The sequence below is a fragment of the Monodelphis domestica genome, chromosome 1 (assembly GCF_027887165.1).
Source record: "Monodelphis domestica isolate mMonDom1 chromosome 1, mMonDom1.pri, whole genome shotgun sequence".
NCBI lineage: Eukaryota > Metazoa > Chordata > Mammalia > Didelphimorphia > Didelphidae > Monodelphis > Monodelphis domestica.
In genome coordinates, this window is record NC_077227.1 from 590,467,126 (window position 1) to 590,492,346 (window position 25,221).

At 38.0% G+C, this 25,221-nt stretch overlaps 1 protein-coding gene across 2 annotated transcripts in view; it reads right to left on the reverse strand.

The window, feature by feature from the left end:
• SLC18A1 (solute carrier family 18 member A1) overlaps positions 1-23,184 on the reverse strand; it is a 32,629-nt gene extending 9,445 nt beyond the window's left edge. The window contains exons 1-10 of one of the 2 annotated variants that reach the window (XM_016433115.2): positions 23,026-23,184; positions 21,034-21,144; positions 19,881-20,244; positions 19,045-19,103; positions 11,534-11,617; positions 10,771-10,863; positions 8,915-9,004; positions 8,650-8,693; positions 3,906-3,966; positions 3,729-3,824 (exon numbers count right to left, since the gene is read on the reverse strand). In XM_016433115.2, coding sequence (XP_016288601.2) covers positions 3,729-3,824; positions 3,906-3,966; positions 8,650-8,693; positions 8,915-9,004; positions 10,771-10,863; positions 11,534-11,617; positions 19,045-19,103; positions 19,881-20,244; positions 21,034-21,121 — 979 coding nt within the window. In that variant the 5' untranslated portion in view covers positions 21,122-21,144; positions 23,026-23,184. Of the gene's footprint in view, positions 1-3,728; positions 3,825-3,905; positions 3,967-8,649; positions 8,694-8,914; positions 9,005-10,770; positions 10,864-11,533; positions 11,618-19,044; positions 19,104-19,880; positions 20,245-21,029; positions 21,145-23,025 lie in introns of both variants that reach the window. The other variant, XM_007476435.3, reaches the window with a different exon arrangement.
• Positions 23,185-25,221: the final 2,037 nt, after the last annotated feature.

A 25,221-nucleotide genomic window follows, 5' to 3' on the forward strand; every position in this document is an offset into this window, starting at 1 on the left:
TCTCATTTTGTCCTTTTAGGAACTTCTCCCCTCAAAAGAAGCATGATTCTGTCCTATCCTTTGCTCTTTAAGACAGCCATACAGAACTTTTTCTCTACTACACAAAGCCCTGAGATCTAGAAGTGATAGGGAAGTCATACTAAACAAAAACTGTCATTGAACAAATGACACTTCTCTCTCCAGTTTTCTCACCATCTGGGTTCATCCAAAAGGGCAGCAGCAGCAGCAGCAACACCCAGAGAAAGGCTTAATCTTGGAATTCAAGAATGGGAAAAGCAGTAACCCATGCTTGGATGTCAAATAACCTTTATTGGATCCAATGTGCTTTTGCTCTCTCTCTCTTTCTTTCTTTCTCTCTCTCTCTCTGTCTCTCTCTCTCTCTCTTTCTCTCTTTCTCCCTTTTTTCTCTCTCTCTGTCTCTCTCTCTTTCTCTTTCTCTCTCTGTCTGTCTGTCTGTCTCTCTCTCTCTTTCTCTCTGTCTCTCTCTCTTTCTCTCTCTCTCTCTTTCTCTCTTTTTCTCTCTCTCTGTCTGTCTCTCTGTCTGTCTCTCTCTCTCTGTCTCTGTCTCTGTCTCTGTCTCTCTCTCTCTCTCTCTCTCTCTCTCTCTCTCTCTCTCTCTCCATTTCTCTTTCTCTCCCCTTCCCTGTCTCCCTCCTTTCCCATACACACATCATATATATATGGGAGGGGGTGGGTAATAGAAGGAGGGAAAGAGCAATGGAGGAAGGAAAGGAGAAAGAGAAGTAGAGAGAACCTAAATGCAAATTAAGTCCTTTCAGACCAACAATATCAGAAATAAATAGGCAGGCCAAATTAGAAGCCTGATTCTCTCTTCTATATCTAACACCCCATTTCTTACTTCTCTCTGGGACAAAAGGAAGCTATGTTGCCATTCTTAAAAAGATAATTAACCACTCAAATTATATTTAGGCCAGAGATAAATGTTTCACAAGTTACTGGGTAAGATTTATTTATTTTTAATATACACTTTCAATAGACAGGAAGCAAAGGGCTTCTGGCATGGTTTGTCTATGTGAGATGACAGCTGTTTTAGCTGATACTGTTGGTCTATAATAATTACCCTTTATAATAAAGGCAATAGCTCTCCTGTTGTCTGTACGAGGCCTCGGGTGAAGCTACTTCCTGGAAACCTTCTGGTATCTTTTCTGATACATTTCTGACATCTCTATAATTACTTTATCCTACTTCCTAAACCTGAGGCCTACCCATTAAACAGAGTTCGTGAAATTTTGCAATGTATTGTCCATTCCCTTTAGACCAGCATTCAGTGATTAAAGAGGAACCAGAGTAGGAGGGTGCACTTAGTCACAGCCAGGCTAGGTTGTATAGCAAATCCTTTGTAACAGTAGGAGATTGCTTTTTAGTGTGCTTTTTAGTTATGTTGGAAACTCTTTGTGACTCCATTTGGGATTTTCTTAGCAAAAATACTACAATAGTTTATTATTTCCTTCTCCAGCTCATTTGACAAATGAGAAACCTGAACCAAACATGGTTAAATGACTTGCCCAGAGTCACACAACTAGTTAAATATCTGAGTTAGATTTGAACTTGGGTCTTCCTTACTCCAAGCCCAGTATTAAATGTTAGAGAAAGGGTTTATAAGAGGTAAAAGCGTTATTCTTTGGTGATCTGCAAATATACCAAAGTCCTTTTCATTCAACAGAACGATTGCAGAGTCCAAAAGCCCCAAAACATTGTGACATAGTGGGGAAAAGTTTGGACTGATGATCAGGAGTTCCTAGGTTCTAATTCTGGTTCTGTTACTCCCTCACCTTGAACAAGAGACTTTCCCTCTCTGGGGCTTAGTGTCTTCCTCTGGAAGATGAAGGGGTTATATAAGAGGATCGCTGAGGTTCCTTGTACCTCTAGAATTCTATGTGGCAGCCTAGAATAAGAGGACTCAGGATCTGGATTAAAATTCTACCTCTGATGCTTACTTCCTCTGTGACCTAGGGAAAGTCTCCTTAACTCTCTGCTCCTTAGTTTCCTCATCTGTAAAATAAAGGGATTTGGTTTAAATAGCCTGAATTAAATAATTAAATATTAAATAAATATATCTATGACCACATGATTTTTCTTAATGCCTTCTCTGTCCTTTCCATGACTCATCCCTAAGCAAGGTGGCCAGAATTGAGTACTGTTTGCCTCTGTCACTCACCTCCACCAGGAGCCAGAAGAGCCAAGGGGGATATTATCTGCACAAATGGTACCTTCTGAATAGGGCCTAACTTGATTAACAGTTATGGCCAGAGCTAGCTTCTGGTGAGGGAAATTTAATTGAGGGGTAAGTGGCAGGTATAAATGGGAGTCAGCCTCACATTGTCCCCCCAGGAAATTAAATTTAGAACTTTATATTGGACACTAAGCAAACATCCTATCTTTATCAGCTTTTCCCCTGCCCATTGCCACCACCCTCCACTCTCAGCAGCAATGACTAATTGACACGTAGCCTTCCCTGTTCCTCTGCCTTGGACTTCCTGGAAAACACTGGAGCCCCACTTCTGACCCAAACTAGGTTCCAGAGGCTTCTTCTTGAAAGGCACTCAAAGTACCAAGGGCATGGAGAAATTGGAGCTACTACACCTAAAACCAGAGTCTCTCTTAAGGAAGAAGAGAGTTCCACACTAGGCTAAATCACCCCCCTCTCCAGCTCCTATCCCTTTTCCCTTGGCATTCTTGCATAGCCAAGATGAACTTAGAAAAAAACAATTAAAAATCAAAGAAGTTATAGGAGAGTCACCTGAAGATCTAAGCCTAAGAAATTCTAACATTTTTATTTTTCAAACCCTTACCTTCCATCTTAGAATCAACATTGTGTATTGATTCTAAGACAGAAGAAGGGTAGGGTAGGCAATTGGGCTTAAATGATTTGTCTAGGGTCACACAGCTAGGAAGTATCTGAGACCAGATTTGAACCCAAGATCTGTTTCCAGGTCTGGTTCACTATCCACTGAGCCACCTAGGTGCCTGCAAACAGCTAACATATTTAGTATAACATTTTTGAAAAGTACCTGACACATATTACTTCATTTGATCCTCACAACAATCCTATAAGGAAGGTACTATTATTTATCTCCATCTTATATTGCAAACTGAGGCTCTATGAGAGTTAAGTGACATATCCAGGGTCACACAACTAGAAAGTATCTGAGGCAGGATTTGATCTCATGTCTTCCTGATGCTAAGTCCAGTGCACTATCCACTATGCCATGTAGGTGCCATTACATAAAGCAGGAGTGGTGGTTAGGGGAGAGGGTAGGATTACTTAGTGATTAAAGTAGAGGTAAAGGAAAAGAAATAATAGGCTGATTATGTACACAAATATGTGTACATACACACACACAAATTTCCTGAGGCTTGTCCTCATTTTAGAACAAATTCTTATTCTTTCCAACAACTAGGAACCATTTCATTTTTGGTTGCTTTTCCAAAAATCCAAAATGGAAGCCCAGATGTGTCCTACTTTTCTTTCCATCTTCCTTCCCTCCATACGTACTTAGCTCACTTATATCAGTCATAGGAGGGAATTCGGTGCAGAGCAATACAGTTCTACCATCCCATCAAAGGAGATCATGCATCTCTAGAAGTCCAGCTAGTGAGACTGATCTCCGAGACATTTAGGAAATGTCGAAGTCAAGAAAAGGATTCATCCTCCTCACCACTCCTTCAACGCTACTACTGAGACGGCTCGAGGGCCTGATACTTACCCAATTGCCACTTGGGGGAACACATGGTCTGTAGCATCCATATGGGCAGTGTGGGCTCCAGTATGGCCACTCCCATGTTGGCAAAACAGAGGGAACCTGCAGAGACAGTCCTGATGAGCTACCCAGCTGCCCCAGTCAAAGCCCTAATTCCCTATATATAATCACTAGGAAGGTTACCTGCAGCCACCAGGATGTAAGGATCTCTCAGAAGAGTTAAGATTGGGGTGCCTTTGGAACTCTGGGGGGACAAAGAAAATAAAAATTCCTTCCAATTATATAGCATCTTTTTTTTTTCAAAACATTTAATCATCTATTATCTTCTTTGTATGAAGACTGTATTATTCCTGTCTTAACCAGTGAACAAACTGTCTTAGAGGGGGTAAAGGGTCATTCATTCATCTTTTTATTCATTTAATCAATGAATGTTTAGTAGATTGCTATTATGACCAAGACACCAGGCTTCCTCCTCACTTTTTTCAAGATTTTTAAAGTCCCAGCCCTGAAACATTTTTAAATCTCAAAAAATTTATAATCTAATAGGTCACACAGCTAGTTAGTGATAGCCAGGAAAAGAATCCAAAGCTCCTGAATATTTAGTGCCAAATTCTTGAAAAAATAGTGGCTGCCTACAAGTAGCTAGGTGGTGCAATGGACAGAGCCCTAGAGCAGGAGTAGGGAAGATCTGAGTTCAAATCCAATCTCAGAAACTAGCTGCAAGTGACAAGTTTGTCTCATTTCCTCATCTGTAAAATGAGCAAAATAATAGCACTTACCTCCCAAGGGGATTGTGAGCATAAAATGAGATAACATTTGTAAATTGCTTTTCAACCTTAAAGTATTATGTAAATACTAGATATTAGTGTTATTATTTCATAGACCTAGGTACAAACCCTGCCTTGGATATTGCTGTTGTTTGTGGGGTTGGTTTATTTGTTTTTTTTTTTTAAAAAAGGCCAATGATATCACTAGTGATGTCTTGCTGACTTGCACTTGAATGGGAATTAAGTGAGGCAGAGTTGCACAAAGTCCTCAGTCTCTCTTTCTCTTCCAGAATCATCCACATCCAGTGGCAAAACAAGTCAGGATGACTGTCCATGACCCAGGATGTGTAGGCCCCTTTGGTGTCTGACAAAGCTCTAAGTTCCCCACAGAGCCTGCTTCAGCTGCCTTCATGGACATGGGAACAAATTGTTCTTCTCCACCCATTCTGTGGATTTCCCCACTGTGGTGGGAAATCTTCCTATGCTTGGTGTATACATCCCCTTAACTCATCCACAAGTTTGTGGCTCATGGGTCACCCTCAGCCTGGTCTAGCCTGTCTCTCTACCAAGATGCTTTACTAGGGAGTGGCTGCTATCCATTCTATAGTTTTTTAGAGCCACAGGTGAGAGTTGGGTGAAAGACAGATGCCAAAAGCAGATAAGCAGCCCTGAAAAGGGCTTGGCAAGCTCTCACCAGAGGTACTAGTCCTCCCTGAATATCTGGTACACCTTCTTTGATATCTACCAGTTTAATAGTTGTATCACCACTGAGAGGTTCTGATTGGTGAGTGCCTTACAATGGCTCACCTTGGGTAGTGGTAGACCTGGTTTTTCTATGCAATCCTACCCCACCCTACGCCCAGCTATCTTCTATCTTAGCTCATATACACTACCCCTCCCACATGCTTTCCTTTTCTATAGACAAAATCAAATCAATCAATCCTGCCATTGTTCCTACCTAGGGTGTGTCTACCCACTCCTACATCTTTACTTGTTACCCTCAGCTCAATTGACTTTCCAAACAAAATGCCTCTCCTAGACCACCCAGGTCTTATTTGTGTTTTCACTTTCAATTAGAATGTTAGATCTTGGGGGCAGCTGGACAGGCCTAGAGATGGTTCAAATCTGACCTCAGACACTTCCCAGCTGTGTGACCCTGGGCAAGTCACTTGACCCCCATTGCCTAGCCCTTACCACTCTTCTGCCTTGGAACCAATACCCAGTATAGACTCTAAGATGGAAAGTAAAGTTCAAAAAAAAAAAAGAATGTAAGATCTTTGAGAGCAAAGATTGTCTTTGTTTCATATTTGCATCCCCAATGTCCTCAATGAGCACATTGGTTGGCACATAGAAAGTGCTTAAATGGTTGGAGTTTTTTTTTCATTCTTTTAAGCCTTTCTTACCTATAAGAGTAAGAAAACCCATAATGGCTGCCTCAGCAGGTTGTTGTATGGTTAAAATGAATTAATGTAGGAAAAGTGTACGATAACATATATGTGTGTATGTGTGTGTGAATTACTGTTATCCAGAGGGCAGTGTGAAGGGCACGGGAGGATTCAGCTACTCAAGTTCTTTGACCTCTAAACAATGAAATCTCTTCATTTACACTGAGCTGGGATCTAAATTTCTGACTTTCTGAGATCCCAAGAGCGTAGATAGTGATACCCGAACTGAACAATTCTTTGCTTCTTAGAATCCTGTGAGGGAACTAGTTTGGATTTTAATCATGCTATTGTGCCCTCAGGACATTCCAACTTGCCACTCGTGAATCATAGAATGTGTGAGCAGGAAGGGAATTTAAAGATCAACTAGCCCAACTCTCATTTTAAAGTGAGGTGAGGGTTAGAAAAAAGTGACTTCTCCAAAGTCATGTGGCTAATAATTGACAGAGCTCAAATGGAAAGCCAGGCCTTTCGACTCCCTATCCAGTGCTTTTTCCAAGATATCCTTCTTTGCTTAGCAGGTGTCCTCTGGCCATGTGGAAGAACTGATACTCATCAAACTATTAGTCATGCAAAAGCCAGTCCCTACCAGACACAGCTTGATTAATCGCTCTGGAACACTTTTATGTGCTGGGCACAACTCGGGCAAAAGCTGGAGAATAGTTTTACCCTGGATCCAGCCCCAAGGTGAGGAGCAGAGTATGTAAATTAACTTGCCAAATGAACCTATTCCAATTCTGGGGGTCTTTGCAGGGAGTGAGTTTATTCCCCCCCCCCTCCTTAATCCTTACTTTCTGGCTTAGAATCAATACTAAATATCAGTTTCAAGATAGAAGAATGGTAAGGGCTAGGCAATGAGGGTTAAATGACTTGCCCAGGGTCACACAACTAGCTGCCCCTCAGTTTACTCTTCTATTATGAAACATGGATTTTGGATGCTTGTCCCATCTCCATTCCCTAGTACACTGGTACTACCTTACCCAAACACCTTGTTTTTTTGTACTATTTGCTATAAACCCTGGAATCCTAAAAAAAAAAAAATTCTGTTTCCTTAAAGTTGGCACCTTCTCAAGAGATCAAGAGGTTTCCAGACACAATAGACAAAACTTTGGAGAGCTATCTAGCTTAAGTGAAGAATAAGGATAGAGGTAGGGATGAGACCCTAGCCCCTGCTAAATTTTTCCACCTGAGAACTGATCTCTGCCTGACTCTCTGTCTCTGACTCTGTCTCTCAGTCTCTCTCTAGTTTCCCTAATTCCAGGAACAATAGTATTGATAACAGACATCTCAGAGTTATGACACAGGTCCATATGCTGTTGTAATACCTGTATGTGCTGGTCTAGAGTTCTCAGCAAAGTCAAGGCATTCTCTTTCAAACCTGTCTCATTCAGTAATGGCTTTCTGTAACCCTCAGATTGACACAACCTTTTAGTCCCCTTTTTTCTCATCTAAGACTGACCCAGATGTAAACAAATCAAAACAAAAAAGCCATCTGTCCGTCAATATCACCTTCCTTATGGACCAAGGATCAGTGCTCTCTGTTTCCTCTCATCCTATTCACCTGAGATTTCACACAAGAACTACAGTGATTGAGTTAGTATGATCTTCGCAGCACATCGACTACCAATATATCTCCTACAATGAATGAATAATGAAGAGTTGGTAGCAAAAACAAGTCACTGATTGGTGATAGCACTGGATACATAGTCAGATCTGGATTGTAAGGATTTTATTAGCCTTCTGACTATAAGCCTTAGTTTCATTATCTAGAAACAAGATGATAATGTAGGTGGAGATTGTTTCGTTTTAATCCTGGTTATCCTAGAAGTTAGCTCAGTGCCTGACACAGAGTTATTGCTATTGTAGTTGTTCAGTCATTTCAGTTATGTCCAATGCTTTGTGAGCCCATTTGGGCATTCTTAGAAAAGATATTAAAGTAGTTTGCCATTTCCTTCTCCAGCTCATTTTATAGATGAGAACACTGAGGCAAAGAGGGGGAAATGACCTGTCCAGGGTCACACAACTAGTGCATGTCTGAAACCAGTTTTGAACTCAGAAATATGAATTTTCCTAATTCCTAGCCCAGCCTGTGCCATTTGGCTGCCTGTTGGCACATAGTAGGCACTTAATAAAAGTTAATTGATTGATTAATATAATTACATTACTAATTTGACAAGGGTGTTATGGGGAAAGCACTTTATAAACTACAGAGTATATATCAATATGAACTATTACTATTTCTAATAGTAACAATAATGCCATCCTGTCTGCTACCAGAATTGTCACAAAGACGTTGTTAGTGGACCTAAAGAAGATACGTTTACTACATTCCAGTAGTTCTGGAGGCCCAGAGGCCCAGAACTGGAAAGGACCTTGGAGGCCATCTAGTTCAGCTCCCTTCATTTTAAAGATGGATAAGGTAAGGGCCAAGGAGTTTAGGTGCCTTGTCTAATTTCATGCAGGTATTGACAGAGGCAGGATTTGAACCCAAGTCCTTTGACTCTAGAGCCAGATTTCTTTCAATTACACCATGCAATACGAATATTTTTAGTCATCCTTGAAAAAAAAATCGATTTTCTTATGTCCCTGTGAACTTGTTCACAGAATGTTAAATGTAAAATAATAATAGAACAGTCACTTGTCTCAGGATGATTCTGAGCTCCATACACAGATGAGAATGAGATGAAGAATAGCAACAATAATACAAGTAGCACTCACCTCAGGGCAGATCTTGGAGGGCTGTAGAATACAGAGCTGTAGAGCTAAAAAGGAGAAAGAAAATCCAATATGTGCATTTTTCTTGAAACTGTCAGCAGACACTCCAGTCAATAGCAATTTCTATGACCTACTTCCTTCTTCCCTGGATGACTCTAGTCAAGCACTTTGTCAAAATGTATCAGTAGTGACTTCTTACAGGTCATAACTAGCACCATGACATAAAATGTTTCCTACCCATCACCTTTATGGATGGATCACTACTCACCTCCATCCATCAGGGCCAGCAAAGCCAAAATAAGGAAGGGAGCAGGTTTGCCAACAAACTCATACATCAGGCTTCCAAAGGGAGCCCCCACTGAAAGAAAAAGGGACAACAATCAGGGACAACAAAGACTGGATGGCAAAGGACTTACCACTTAACAGATCTCTCCCTCTCAACATCCCTGCTATACTTGAGGCAGATCCTGGAGGCAGAGACTGTTGACTTATATTTCATAGTATTGGTCACATAGCAGATCTTCAAAGAAAGCTTATTTTCTACACTGTAGACTACCACTGCTATAAAGCAGAGATGTTAAAGATAAAGTCCATATGGAGGCTAAAATACTGCAGTCCCCTCAAAACAAATTAAAATGTAATTAGGAAATATTTAATAAACTAACTAAAAACATAATGAAGCATAGATTTAAAACTACATTAACTCCCCATTTCTATTTGAGTTTGGTACCGCTACTATAAAGTTACCTTAGAACTCATCTCCCAAATTCTTCATTTTACAGATGAGATAATCAAGACTCAGGAAGGTTAGGTTATTTTCTCAAGGTCATTCAGCTAATAAAGAATAGAGTCGTAACTTAACCTAGGTCTCCTAATTCAGGTCCCACAAGAGGAAATTATTTAATAAATTAGCTAGAAGGAATTCTGGGTAAAAAAGGGGTGTGTGTGGATAATAAGCAGAAGGAGAAGTCGGACCTGGGTAAACATAGAATCAGAAGATTATAGATTTAGATCAGGAAGGTACCTTGACAAGCATCAAGTCCAACTCCCTCATTTTACAAATGAAGAAACTGAGTTTCAGAGATGGGGGAAAAAAAACTTAGCCAAGGTCAGTCAGGTAACTAAGTAGCTGTGTTATCATTTGGTGAGACATTTCCTTGTTTAGAAGGAAGAACTTTGAGAAGAGATCCTGGGTTACAGGGCTGTTCTTAAAAAAAAAAAAGAATTCTATGCTAATATACAAAATTAGAAGAATCTATATGTTTACATTGCAAATAGCAAAAGTTCAATTCTTTCTTGGTTTATTTTCATGAGTTAACTGATCCTTTCCATTATAGTCTCTAAAATATAGGTATTTTTAGCATTATTCGATTTCCAAAGTGATGACTGCCAGTAATCATTCCAGAAATAATAGTACAACAAGAATGCCCCATTTTTTCAGTATTTTAAGTCATTTCTGGTTTCTTCTGCTTGATTAAAAAGTACACATCACTTGTCTACAATGACATAATATATATATATATATATATATATATATATATATATATACTTATTAAGTCAGTAATTCATGATTTATCTTTTGTTTGTTTAAAAAGAAGTAAGGATAAGGAAGTTGTGAAAGATGAAGTGGAAATATTTAAATTAAAATAGAAAATATCTCTCATAAGAAGGGCTAATGTTTTTATTCTCAACATTTTGACTGGATTGGGTCGCCTACAGTGAAATTAATGAAGTGGGAACATATGAAATTGTTATAGTTTTCTAGGCAATTCAGAAAAAAATCTAGTACTTAAAATTTTTCCAGGTTCTATATTTAGAATCCAAAAGACAGTGTTTTGACCACATCTGACATTTCATAAAAAACTACGTTTTTGAAAAAAAAAATTAATAAATTCACTTGTTTGTTCTCATGTAAAAATAATAATTCTATTTCTCTGCTTCTATATAACTGAGAAAACTAATTCAAATATTATTGGGTAAGGGGAAGACTACCGCTTCTATCTTACCTATCCATGCCAAGCCTGACAAGCCCTCACCTGGAATAATTGACTCCATCAATATATCCTTAGGTCCCAACCAGGTTTAAACTTTCTGATCAACTTTTGGAAATAAAGAAGTATTTACCTAACACTCCCAAAGCCAGACCACCCAGGGCAATGCCCATAGCACTCCCTCTTTCATAATCATCTGTGTATACGCTGGCCAGCATTCCAAGTCCTGGAGATAAAGAAACAAAAAGGATAAGAGAGCAGGTTCCTAGCATCTGGGAAGTTGTGGGACAGGGGAAGTTTTAGGGAGAGAACCACAGAGGCAGGGGATAGATATTGAAAGTTGAAATGCAAAAGTGGATGGGTTGGAGTAAGGCAAGAGAAGATTAGGTCTGATGAAAGGGAATTTCATGATCTTGCCTCAAGTTAATCCTATCAATTAAAATTAGAAAAAAAGGAATTCTAGTATGCCATTCCTAATACCTTCCCCTCAGGTAATACTTTTTCAGAATCAAGACTTCTTTTGGATCAAAGGATTTATTTAAAGCTAGCAAGGATCTCAGAAATCATCTAGCTCCACCAAGTCATTTTACAGATTAGGAAACTGGGGCCCTAGCAGGTCCTGACTCCCCTCGATCACACAGCTAATATATAGCAGAGCCAGAATTAATTCAAAGCTAGATCTTGGTCTATCTCCAGTCTCTTTTTTATATATGAGATTACCAGGAAATATATGGAAATCCCGGGCTCTCATTTCTCTCCTACTGCTGGTCTATAGGGATCTGAATTCCATAGTTGGAAAAAAGATGTGAGGGGAAAGAGAAAAGGAGATTATAGGATAAGAAAAAAAAAGAGAGGAAAAGAAGCTTGAAGATGAATGAGGAAGGTTTAGCATTTACCTGCAACAGATGAAAAAGAGGATCCAATGCCTTGAAGGGTTCGGGCTAAAAAGAGTAGTGTGTAGGTGCCTGAAAAAGCAAACACTGGGCAGAAAAGAAAGATCAAGAATGACCAAATCAGCAAATGGATCCAAGTCCTTGAGCCATTAGAAGAAAAATCACTACATCACATGGCCTTCATTCCCATCCTTGGTCTATAATGGAGGAGCTTTTAAACAGTTAGACCAAAGGAGATTTTTTTTTTTTTTTGGTGAGCAGCCTTGTGCCATAAGACAGATCAGGAACACAGGAAGCTTCCACCCTAATATAAGGGAGATCTATTCACATGAAAAAAATTCTAGAATAAAGTAGGATGATGGGTTATCTTATGTGACACATATAATAAGATACCATGACAATGGCCTGTCTGGCCTTTGTTTAATTCTTCCTGTCAAAGAGGAACCAATTAAAAGAGCACTGATTGTGAAATCAGAAGATCTGAATTAAAATTCCAGATTTACCATTTAATAATTATGTAACTTTTCTGGCTTGGTTTCTTTTTCTCTAAAAAATAAAATAAAATAACCCTTACTTTCAATCTCAGCATCAATGCTAAGACAGAAGAGTGGCTAGGCCATTAGGGTTAAATGACTTGCTCAAGGTCACACAGCTAGGAAGTGTCTGAGGTCAGATTTGAGCCCAAATCCTCCTGATTCTAGGCCTGGCACTCACAATACACTGGGCTACCTCGCTGCCCCAGCTTTGGTTTCTTCATCTATAAAATGGAAATCACTTATTTTTTTTTACCTCCACATAGTTATGAAGATGAAATGAACTAAAAATCTCTTGGTAACTAAAATTACTAGAGAAATAAGGATCATATAAAAGAATGATCTAAACCACGAACACAAACAAAAATGAATAAATTTCTTAAAATAAGATTTCCTAAAAGTTTAATAAATATATATTTTATTTAAAAAATAAATAATTTAAAATATATTTTTTAAAAATAAATAAAAATATACTGCAAATTAATAAAGAAAACAGAGATGGGAATAGCTAATGATTGAGGGCTTGTGACTTATGGGAACTGAGATATTATTGGCACACCTGTGTATAAGCCTGTCTTCTTGAGGGCTTGGGGAAGGAGGGAAATTTTGTTTGTTTGTTTGTTTATTAGTTCCTTGTTGAATAAAGAAGTAGGACTGATGATAATCCTATCAAAAAGAAAGAAAACAACACTGATGAATCCTTTAAAATTTAAATAAGAAGGTAAAAGAAAATGCAGAATGGGACCCAGATAAGCCAAGAAGTATTGGAATTATCATGTAAAATTTGAAATACATACATTTGAAAAGCTGTATGTAATGGAGATTCATAATTTCATGTGGGTCCTTTTTTCTGGTTTTTTTTGAATGTGGAAATGTTTATTTTTGTTAATGCTCATCAAGTTCATAGCAATAAAGGAGAAATTTTTTAAAAACTATTCTGGAAAGAAACTTGGAATTATGAAAATAAAATAAATCATGTGGTTATAACACTTGACCCAGAGATTTTATTGTGATGGATATACCTAAAAGGTAGCTGACAAAAAGAAAATCCACATCTGCACCAAAAAATTTAAAACCATACTTTTTAAGATGGTAAAGAAATAGAACCAAAGATGATAGTTATTAATTGGAAAATGGCTAAACAAACTATAGTAGATGATTCCAGAGGACTAATAAATGAAATGGACTGATCACCTTCTGATACAGGGGTGAACTCAGAATGAAAAATGAGTCAATTTTCTTGTTTTAGACATGATCAATGAGAAAATCTCTTTTACTTGACAATAGATGTTGGTAATGTGTTTTGTTTTCAATTAGGAGCAGGGCTATGGGGAGTGTAGGTTTTTGCTAATAAAAAAATTAAATACAATTTAAAAAACAATAGTGTAATAGGATAATAAACATAACAAAAAAAGAGAATTATAGAAAGATATGTAAAATGAAATAAGGAGATCCAGGAAAAGAATAACAATGTAAATAGAAAGGACAAACGCCATAAAAAAACTGAAACTGAAGGTTGTGACTTTATAAAGAATAAATTTGTTCCCAAAAATGAGACATGAGAAGCTACCTTTCCCTGATCCTTATCAGAGATGGAGGTCCATTGGTATTATTATTAAATTATTAATAATTTATACTATATAACAATTTAATTAGTTAATTAAATATCATTGTTAAACAGATTTTTTTCTAGCTTTGTTTAAATTTGTTTCCTCTTCTCCCTCTTACAAAATAAAACCAACTTAATTATAACAGTTGTGTGGGAGGGCAAAGGCAGAGGAAATTTAGAAAATATGAAATTAAATTATAAAGATAAAATATATTGAAATGTGTGTGCAAACTATTATTATCTCATTCTCATCTTTTTGATGACATTCAGAGAGAAATGGTCTGAAGACGTGTTGATATTCTTTTATTCTTCTTTTTCTTTTTCTTCTTTTTTTAATCCATACCTTCTGCCTTAGGGTTGATACAGGCATTGGTTTTAGGCAGAAGAGCAAAAATGGTTTAGTTAGTTGGAGTTAAGTGATCTGCCCAGTCACACAGCTAGGAAGTAGCTGAGGCCAAGTTTGAATCCCTAGTCTCCTGTCTTTTTCAATGAAACACTATATGGACTAATGCACAGGCAAAGGCAGAGGAAATTTAGAAAATATGAAATTAAATTATAAAGATAAAATATATTGAAATGTGTGTGCAAACTATTATTATCTCATTCTCATCTTTTTGATGACATTCAGAGAGAAATGGTCTGAAGACATGCTGATATTCTTTTATTCTTCTTTTTCTTTTTCTTCTTTTTTTAATCCATACCTTCTGCCTTAGGGTTGATACAGGCATTGGTTTTAAGCAGAAGAGCAAAAATGGTTTAGTTAGTTGGAGTTAAGTGATCTGCCCAGTCACACAGCTAGGAAGTAGCTGAGGCCAAGTTTGAATCCCTAGTCTCCTGTCTTTTTCAATGAAACACTATATGGACTAATGCACAGGGGGATCAGCTGTAATTGAATGAGATTATTGGGATGTAAATTTTTTTGTAAACTCGCATAATGCCTTTTCTGATAATCTGGAAGGGATGGCATATGCTTCATCCTATTCCAATATGGTTTTAATTTATTTAGCAAGGTTTATATATTCAAGATATTTTCATTCCATGTAGTTTGGTGACATCTTTTTTAAATGGTCTTAATTTTTTAATGGATCAGTATTATGTCTGAGTGGTTACAGACAACAGTTTTGTCTATAATAATGATATGGTTTCTGTCCAATTTATTGAATTCCCAAAGATATTTGGAGGTTTGTATTTGTAGTGAGGGCATTTGTTGTCTGTTAACTTACAGAGGATAACAAATTTCTGGTGTATAATTCTAGTCATCTGATCATATTTTTATAGATATCCAGTAGATACAACATTTTTATGACCTGCAGTGATATGTTACACAGTGCCCATCATTTCATTGTACAATCTGCATCAATCATCAAGTCTGGGTCCCATCAGGATATCATTTTTTTCAGTTTCTGGTGGCAATGACACAATCTTAAATCACTCTCACAAACCCTTCCATTTCCACAAATAAATCTGCATAACTAAGCCATTTGACTTAAGCTTCTTTGTCAGCAACTTATTGTTTGAATCTATGTGGATGTCATCTGTGTAGTTTGTGATTTTGGTCTGGGATCTGAGCTATTTCATAAGCATCTGGAGATTAACTGTTTTCAGTTACATTTGAATGTGAGCTCATTTAGAGCAAAGACAGAGGTTTTGCATTTTGCCAACCTAGGAATCATCATTGAGTCAATCTCAACTTTCAAATCCAGTCTGTTGGCAAGTGCTGTCACTTCTACCTTCTCTTATACATTTCTCTTATACTTCTCCTTCTGTCCTCTGGCACTGCCACAACCCTGAGGAAGGTCCTCATCAAGTCATACCTATAATGTTGTCATTTTTTACCTCAAGCATTTCTTAGCTCTAGTCCATCGTCTACTCAACTATCAAACTGATCTTCCTAAACCATGAGTTATACTCCCCACCCACCCACTGGAGCACTAGTTGCTCCCTATTTATTACTTCAAAGATTGAATATAAGAGCCTTTATTAAGTTTTTCAAAACTCTTCATAATCTATCTTTCCAGGCTTCTTATACCTTACTTCACTTTACCTTCTCTTTGATGTGATGACACTAGCCTCCTTGCTATTCCTCTAGAAAGACTTTCCATCTCTTGACTGGGCATTTTCATTGACTGTTCCTGAAAGTCTGGAATTCTCTCACTCATTGTTTCTACCCCCTTGCTTCTCCTTCATTTCTCAGCTAAAATCTCACCTTTATCAAGAAGCCTTACTCAGTTCCCTTTAATGCTAGTGCCTTCCTTCTGAGATCATCTTCCATTTCTCCAGTATAGATTTTGTTGTTTATATGCTGCCTTCCCCATTAAACTATGAGATCCCTGAGAGCAGGGACTGTTTTTTGCCTTTCTTTATATTTCCAGCATTTAGCAGTGTCTGCACCCTGTAGGTGTTTGATCGATATTTGATAATTTAATTTCACTTTTTTTTGTATCCTAAATGCTTAGCACAGTGCCTGGCACATAGTAAATGCTTAAATGTTATTGTCTTATGGTTGATGTTAAACAGATACTTATTTTTAATCATTATTATTGCTTAGTGAAATTAGGTCTACTTGTTCACAAAGTATTTTTGTATTTTTAACCTATCTCTTCACTATGCTTAACTTATTCATTATTACTGCTATTATTATTATTATAGAAATTACTTAAAGCCTAAGCATCATCATAGCTTTAGTTCTTTTATTCACTCTCATCCTTGACCTCCCTTGAATGCCCTGTTCCCCTTCTCTACCCATTTCAAATCTTACTCATCTTTTTTTTTTTTTAAACCCTTCCCTTCTGTCTTGGAGTCTATACTGTGTATTGGCTCCAAGGCGAAAAGTGGTAAGGACTAGGCAATGGGGGTTAAGTGACTTGCCCAGGGTCACACAGCTGGGAAGTGTCTGAGGTCACATTTGAACCTGGGACCTCCTGTCTCTAGGCCTGACTCTCAATCCACTGAGCCACCCAGCTGCCCCTTACTCATCTTTTAAAGCTCAGATTAAGTTGTATCTTCTAGGTGAAAAGTTCCCTTAACCTTATCATTTTACTGTTATCACTTAACATCTGGCAGAGTTGTCAGCCCAATTGCCTACTAGGGAATGAACCTTCTTGCAGCCTCCAAGTCTATCTCTTTGCTCAGACTAAATATGTTAATGCATTGAAAAATCAAAGAAAGAAAGAACTTCAGGGATCAATAGTACAAATAAATAGCCTTTGCTACTCTTCTATCTTAGAATTGATACTAAGACAGAAGGTAATTAAAACACACACACACACAAATAAGAGCTCCAAACTCAAAATCGACCCAGGTGAATCTGAGACTTAATAATACATTGTTTTCTCTAATCGTAAGTACTATGCTTTGAGGGCACAGTAGATGCTAGATGAAATCAACAAATATCTATTAAACACCTAATATGTAAGACAGTGCCCAGTGTTGGTGTTAAGAATATCTGGGTTCAAGTTCAGCTTCTGATACATATTGGCTATTTGGACATGGTTAAATTAGCCTTTCAGTACCTCAGTTAAAGATCTAAGACTATAAATTATGGGTGACATCAATTTGTATTAACAAAAGTAATTTCTACAACAGGAGAGCATATGCCAATGAAAGTACAGGTCCCTACAAAAGAAAAGAAAGGAAGGAAGGAAGAAAGAAAGAGAGAGAGAGAGAGAGAGAGAGAGAGAGAGAGAGAGAGAGAGAGAGAGAGAGAGAGAGAGAGAGAGAGAGGGAGGGAGGGAGGGAGAGAGGGAGGGAGAGAGGGAGGGAGGGAGGGAGAGAGGGAAGGAGGGAGGGAGGGAGGGAAGAAGGAAGGAAGGAAGGAAGGAAGGAAGGAAGGAAGGAAGGAAGGAAGGAAGGAAGGAAGGAAGGAAGGAAGGAAGGAAGGAAGGAAGGAAGGAAGGAAGGAAGGAAGGAAGGAAGGAAGGAAGGAAGGAAGAGTGGATAAAACAGTGCTAGGTGCTAGATATACAAAGATGTAAAAATGGTAAAGTGATCCACATGTAGGTGAACAAGGAATGTTTGTGAAAGTTGATTATTGAGAGAGGACAAAATAGGAAAATAGGAGATAAAATAGTATAGAAAGCTGAGATAGGAAAAAGAGAAAGGAAAAAGTAGATTAGGTATAGAAGAACTAATATTAACTCACATTTGTATAGTGCTTTTAAAGTTACAAAGGGATTTACATACATTATTTCCTTTAATCCTTAATATAATCCTGTGTAGTATTGTTATTATCATTAACTCTATTATGCATATTAGAAAACAGACTCACAAAGGTTAAGAGACTTGCCCAGGATTGCTCAACTGGGATGCATATAAGATAGGTTTTTCTGGGCTCCAAACCCAGCTTTCAATTTGCTATGCCTATTCACTTTTTGAGCTTATAAACAACCATCTCAGTTGCCCTTTGATAGCACTGGTCACAAATTAATCTCCCAGAGAGCAGCTAGATGACTCAGTAGATGGAGAACCTCTCAATGGAAGATTGAGATGGAAGGTCCTGGGGTCAAATCTGGCCTCAGACACTTCCCTAGCTGTGTGAGCCTGGGTAAATCAACTAACCCACATTGCCTAACCCTTACCTTCTGCCTTAGAACTAATACACAGTAGTGATCCTCAGATGGAAGATGAGAGGTGTTTTTTTTTTTTAAATCAATCATCCCTTCTTTGATCCTTAGCATTATTTTCATTTCATTATTTATGTTCCTTGAATCTCCCTTTTATTAGAAATATGACATTTGTTTCTAAGAGGTTATTTGCCTCTCTCTTTCATTTTTTATCATACTTCAGTTGCCTAAGACTTTTCCAATTTTATTCTGACTGTTGATACACTCTTTAGAAATTTACCATTAGTTATAATTCCATTCTCTGTTCATCAATGTTCACTTTAAATATAAACCTGTAATTTGCCCTTTCCAAAGATATAATAGTCTTATGCTATCCCCTCCCAAGGCATCATATAGATGGAGAGATATGAGCACACACAGACAGCTGATGACATATGTTCCACATTTCAGAAGTAATCATGACTTCCCAAGTCAGAGGTAACAGAGTTTCAGTTGCTCCTCCCTACTTTCCATTCCCACTTGCCATCACCCACTGTGTCTCTCCTTTGTTCCAGGGTTGGGCAACTCTTACCAAATTCCAACAATGCTACATTGCCAAAATGGGTGTGCAGATGTGGGGAACCTTTGCTTTTCTCTTCCTGCCCTTCGCCTGCTTCATCTCCCCTCACCAAACAAAAACTTCAGATGTATATTCCAGAACCTCAACTTAAAATTCCTGATTCTGCTTTGAGGTAATTAGACCCTGCCTTATTATTTGGGGTTCACAAAATAGAACTGAAGGTCGCCAGAGAAGAGACGGCCAGGACTTACTGACTGTAGAGAGAAACATGATGACAAAGCCAGCAAACATAGGGATGTGATAGCCAATCCTAAAAGGGAAGCAAAAACAATAATTTCAGGTTGAAGTGAGTTTGCATATTTTATAGGGAAATACACACATGTATACACATACATCTAAAATAAAAAAGAGTAAGGGTGATGATAAGGGAAGTATTTGTATTTATATGGCGATTTAGCTAAATTTGGTCATGGATCTAGATTCATGTACCAGATAGTCTCCCACATACATACACAAAAGGACATGCTAATCCTTCCTGTAACATGAATGCATGAGTATGGAAAAGTGCATAAAGAACATCCTCAGATTTTGTAATCCCTCTCTCAGAAAGGAGAGCATGACAAGATGGCATATATATACATACATACATGTACATGTATACACACATCTGTCTGTATATATATATATATATATATACATGCATGTGTATTTAGAAATGTAGCACTTCATGGAAATCATGACAGCGAAATCCCTTCCATTCCCAACCCCTGTTGTTTAAAGGTCCCACTTGACATGATTCAGGCACATCCTGTGCCTCCTTTCTTGGTTCAGACCAGATTAGGAGCTTGGGAGGCATAAAGGCCTTGGATACTGTAATCAGATCTTGGATTCAGGCTTAAGACTTAAATATTTCATTTTGTTATTATAATTATTCAAAAGTTCTCTTTGCTCCTTAGGATCAGAAATGCTAAAGTTCCCCAAATCCTCCCTCTAACTTAAAAAAAAAAGTCTCGATTGAAATAAATGATATCTATTTCCTGCCCAAGCTCCCAACCACTTTGGGATGTTGCAGTCCCTATTAAAATACCTGTTTGTGAGGAGCCCCACAAATGGGTTGACCAGAAGTTGCATTATGGCTTTTGAGGCAAACAGAAGTCCAACTCGTAGATTCTCCTCCTCCAGGAACTCGGTACCTTGCAGACAATTGTTCCTAGGGGCAACGCTAGGTCTAATGACTTGTGGAGGCAGGGTGCCAAAGGTATCATTTATCCTTTTTTTTCCTTTGTGTGTGCTTTCTTCAATCACCACAGTTGTATTATCAAAGTAGGAAAAGATGGAGGAAAAGTCTGCATTTTGGTGAATCTCTGGAGTACTGCTGCCAAAGGGAAAACTTTCTGACACGTTGGCACCTTTGAATTCAGTTGCATAAAGGAAGGTTGGTATGATGGGCACTAGAATACAAGTAAGGACAGATAGTAGGTGACAGGGTAGGTGACAGATGACAGGATAGGTTGTGATTCTGCCACTATCTGACATACATGAAAAGCTGTAAGAGAGGGCTACTTGTGTATGTAAAGTAGATCAACATGATGAGATTTGAAAGGGTGCCTGCAAGAAAATCTGCCTACCTGAAAATATTCTGGTTCCCGTTGTGCCTAAAAACCTATAGAGTCGCTCCTTCAGACTTAGATAAGATGTTTTAATAAATTGTCCAGGAGACCACTGTTAAAAAGTATGTTACCCAGAAATGACAACATAGTAGCATTTCTTATTTCATGGAAGCTAGATTATTTGGTTATAATCTGGAGTGGGGAAACAAAGCTAGTCAAATGAATTTGATGGAATAGAATCTGGGAAAACTAGAGGACAGGATAGATAATCTCCAAGAGAAGCCTATATTTAAGTTAGAGGCAGCTCCGGGATGGGGAAGGGAGAGAGTATAAACCTCCAGGATAATTTGGAAGAATGATGAAAGAGGAATAAAAGGATGGATTTTGCTTAGTCCTGGGCTTTTCTTTATCCTCATCATTCTGTTCTCTGAAGTTCCCTTGACACCCATCTACCCTGTTGCTGGCTGCCTCCACTTGGCATGCTTAAGAAGCACCAGTCTTCATCCTTCCCTCTTAAACCACAAAAATCTCTGGACCAGTATTCCTGTGGTGAGAGAAGTGACCAACATAGATAGATGAAATGACAGAACAACTTCATCCTGCCCACAGATGACCCCAGAACATACCCACCACAGTCAGTAACATGTTGTCCAGAAGAAGTGCCACAAACACCACCACCAAAACCAGTTTTCGAGACTCTCTCCCCTCTTTCAGCCATCGGCAAGAAGTACAGACGATAGCCTAGAACATGGTAGAAAGTCAAGTCTGTTGTTGGCTTTCCTGCCCAACCCTGACACCAGAATCTAATTAATTCTATCAGAATGACAGGTCTCCCATTTCCTTTGTGAGAATGGAAAGAAGCCTAATTCTGCCAAATTTCTCTATTAGATATCTATCCAAAATGTAATGGATTTCAAGCCCATCAGTTTATTTTTATATATTTAACTTTTAAATATTTAATTAATCTAAACTCTGAATTTGTTTTTACAAATTCTCCTTAATAATTGCCATTTGTTCTTCTTGGATCTCAGAGTCCATCTTGGTAAGCAATAGACTAATCCTCATACTAAGGAGAATGAGAGATCAAGATCAGTTACAGATTAGATCATAAAATTCATCATAGAATTGAGCATTGGAGAGGATTTCAGCAGTCATCAAATCTAGCACATCCTTTTCCACTTCCACTCTACCAGTGAGAAAGCTAAGAACAAAAGAAGGGAAATGATTTACCAAAGGTCATACAGCTACTTAAGAGGAGAGTTAGAACACAAACCCAAGGCTTCTGTCTGTCAGGTCAGTTCCCTTTTCACTATATCCTGGTGCTTTTCTACTTGGTAGAAGGAGAGCTACAAGCAGAGGCTAAGAATCTCAGGTTATCAGACTTTTCTGAGATAGATTCTATTACTTGATGTAGCTAAAACACAGAATTTTAAGGTTAGCTTAATTTTTTTTTAAGATCTCATATCATTATCCTATCCTGATTCACAATCACACATTAAATAGTTGCTGATTCAATAGTTTCTGGGGGCAAATTTCATGTTCCTTGTGAGTCTTTTTACTTTAATGACTCCAGTATAATGTAGGAAACTTTTAAAATGAAAATAAGATCAGTTAGGTTTTGTCAGGGACAAATAATGATTATTTGTTTGCGAGATCCAAATGAATAAGGCAATTTCAAACCTGCATTAGCTTTGCCCTAAGACAACTAGCAGTTTAGGAGGATAGAATGCCAGACCAGGAGCCAGGGGGACCTGTGTTCAAATCTGGTCTCAGACACTTCCTTGCTCTGTGACCCTGGGAAAATCACTTAAGCCCAGTTGACTAGCCCTTGCCCTTCTGTCTTGGAGATGTTACTAAGACAGAAATTAAGGAGTTTTAAAAAAAAAAAAAGACTTGCCCTGAGATCCAAAGAATAATTTGTTTTCCTCAAATGTAGATATGGTCTGTTCTAAGAAAATGAAGGAAAAATGAAACATTCCTAAATTTGTAGAATACCTCCTGGATCAATTGATTTATAATTGATTGAGGCAGGATCATAGATTTAGAGCTAGAGGGAACCTTAGAAAACATCTAGTCCAACCTTTTAATTTAATAGATGAAGTAACCTAGTCTCAGAATTAGTGACTTGTCTGTGGTCATGTAGCTAATAGCCAACAAAGGAAAGATTTGAACATGAGTCTTCCTCACTTCAAGTCCAACAGTTTATCTACTATCTGACAATAACAGCCTGAACTTCTATGCTAGAACCAGAATCCTTTCCCCAATAAAAAAGACAGTTAAACTAATAAATAGTAAATAAATAAATAAAATTAATAAAAAAATTTTGCAGAGAACTCTATGAATTCAGTTATAACTTTCATTCATATGCAGAGATCAGGCTTCAGAAAAGCTGCCCTAGAGATACAACATAAAACAGAGACACAAAGAGACAAAGACAGAGATACAGACCAAGAAAAGAGTAAAGAGCAAGAGTGAGGTGGGAAATACCCAGAAAGCTGGGGACAAGGGTAAATTAGGTAGTAAGTAAAATCATAACATAGATTTTAAGTAAAATCCTCCTCCTATATTGGATCGGGATCACAAACAAGGATTGCATTATGGCTAAGAGAATAAAACTCTTACCTTAAAGCACATTGTAACATGAAGCACTAACTGTTAGTTGCAGAAACTCTGTTCTATGGAACTGGCAGTATGAGTGGATTTATTATTGCCTTTTAGTTGTCAGTGAGTGCCCTTTCCAACAAAGAATTAATTGGAGTCTCCAACAGGTTCCCTTTTGACATTCAGTATCCTACGTCAGAGACAGGAAGGCAGGACCAGGAAAGGGGGGGTGGGGAGGAGTGATTATACTAAGCAAAGATACACTGACTCTCAGCTGGCTTTCATCAATGCTTATCTCTCATCAGACTGTACTGCCCAAGTCTCTTTCCATATAGGTTTTTAGAATAGATGATGTTTTGGAGGCTCAACTGCCCTTACAAAGCAATCACTGAACAACTTAGTGAAAATGAAGCTAGAGAGTTGTGCAGAAGAAAAATGGCTTGCCAATGATTAGCTCTTAAAAAAAGAAAAAACCAACACTTTATCTATTTGTCACATTAAAGTTCCCAGATTATCCCTCCTTCTATCCCCCATAAGAGAAGGTATCATTTACCCCCTAAAATGTATATATTAAGCCATGTCTTTCTGTTTGTATTTATCAGTTCTTTCTCTGGAGATAGACATATAAAAGATATTCTTTAAACAATATTTCTGTTGTCATATACAATGTTATCTTGGTTCTATTCATTTCACTCCATAATTTCATGTAGCTCTTTCTGTGTTTTTTTTTTAAGTTAATCTGCTCATCATTTCATATAGCACAGTAGTATTCCATCAAAATCTTGGTCCACAATTTTATTTAGCCATTCCTCAAATGATAAGCATCCCCTCAATTTCTAGTTCTTTGCCACCACAAAGAGAGCTGCTATAAATGTGTGGATTTAAAATATCTGAGTGGGATCTGGTTTACAAAATCCCAGAGCTGGAGAAGATCTTGGAAATTATCTAGTCCAAATTGTATTTGCACAGGAATCCCTTTTGCATTGTCTTACAAGTGGTCATTCAACCTCACTTTGAAGACCTCAAGTGATAGAAAACTCACTCTTCCACGGGTATCGTTGGACTTTGAAACACCCCTAATTGCATGGACATGTCCCCTTCTGTTGTGTCTAACTCTACCTCTGTAACTTTCATGGCTGCATCCAGTTCTGCCCTCTGAGGCCAAATGAATAAGTCTATTGCTGCTTCTACACAAGAGCCCTTCAAATATTTGGAGGCAATTATATTTCTGTTGTCTCTTCTTAAGAAGCATTCCCAGCTCAATACCTAGTTAACTTCACAGAACTGAAGAAAATAGACTCTAGAAAATAATATACACAAGTACTTGGATAAAGGAAATGGCAACACCACTAAAAGTTGGATTAACTGCAATGGACAGTCATGGTTCTGAAGCGCAAAGGTTTTAAGACATATTCTTGGTAGAGTAGTGGAGAACTAGGGAAGGAACATTATAGGAACTGTCTGACTTGATCCCTTTCTTGTCCTAGTATACTAACATTTCCTTTGTCACAGTAGAAGGTTCAACGTGATATGGGAATATAAGGTGTATTTTTTTAAATGTCATGTCTTTTTTTTTTAAGACCTCAAATAAATATTGTGGCAGGGGGGAAGGGATACAGCTCACAGTAGCATCTGCAAGTATTTCTGTGATTTCAGGTATCAAGAGTTCCTTCATTCAATGAGCAATAATTAAGCACATAGGTGCTTAACAAAGCAATTGGGCAGCTAATAGCATAGAGAACGGGGGTAGTTGGCTTAAAGTCAAAAAGACCTGGGTTCAAATTTAGCATCAGACACTGTCTAGAATCTGGCTGTCTCAGTATCCTCAACTAAAAAACGAAGATAATGGCACCTACCTCACAGGGTTGTTGGGAGGATCAGTTGAAGTAATATTAAATGAGATCATATTTATAAAGCCCTTAGCACGGTGCCTGGCTCAGTGTAGAAGTCTAACAAATGCTTATTCCCTCACTCTTCTATGTGCCATGGCCTCTGTGCTAAACACCCAAAGGAAACAGCCTCTAATCTCTAGGAGTTTACATTATGCTGGCAGGGAAAGGTGCTGGTGGATGAATGAATAAAACAGTTTTTAAGCATTTACTACATGGAAGGTACTGGGATAGACACTGGAGACACAAATTGAAGTCAGATACTCCCTGCTCTAAAGGAGATTACATTCTAACAGGGAGACAACACAAAGAAGGTTTCAGCTACAAG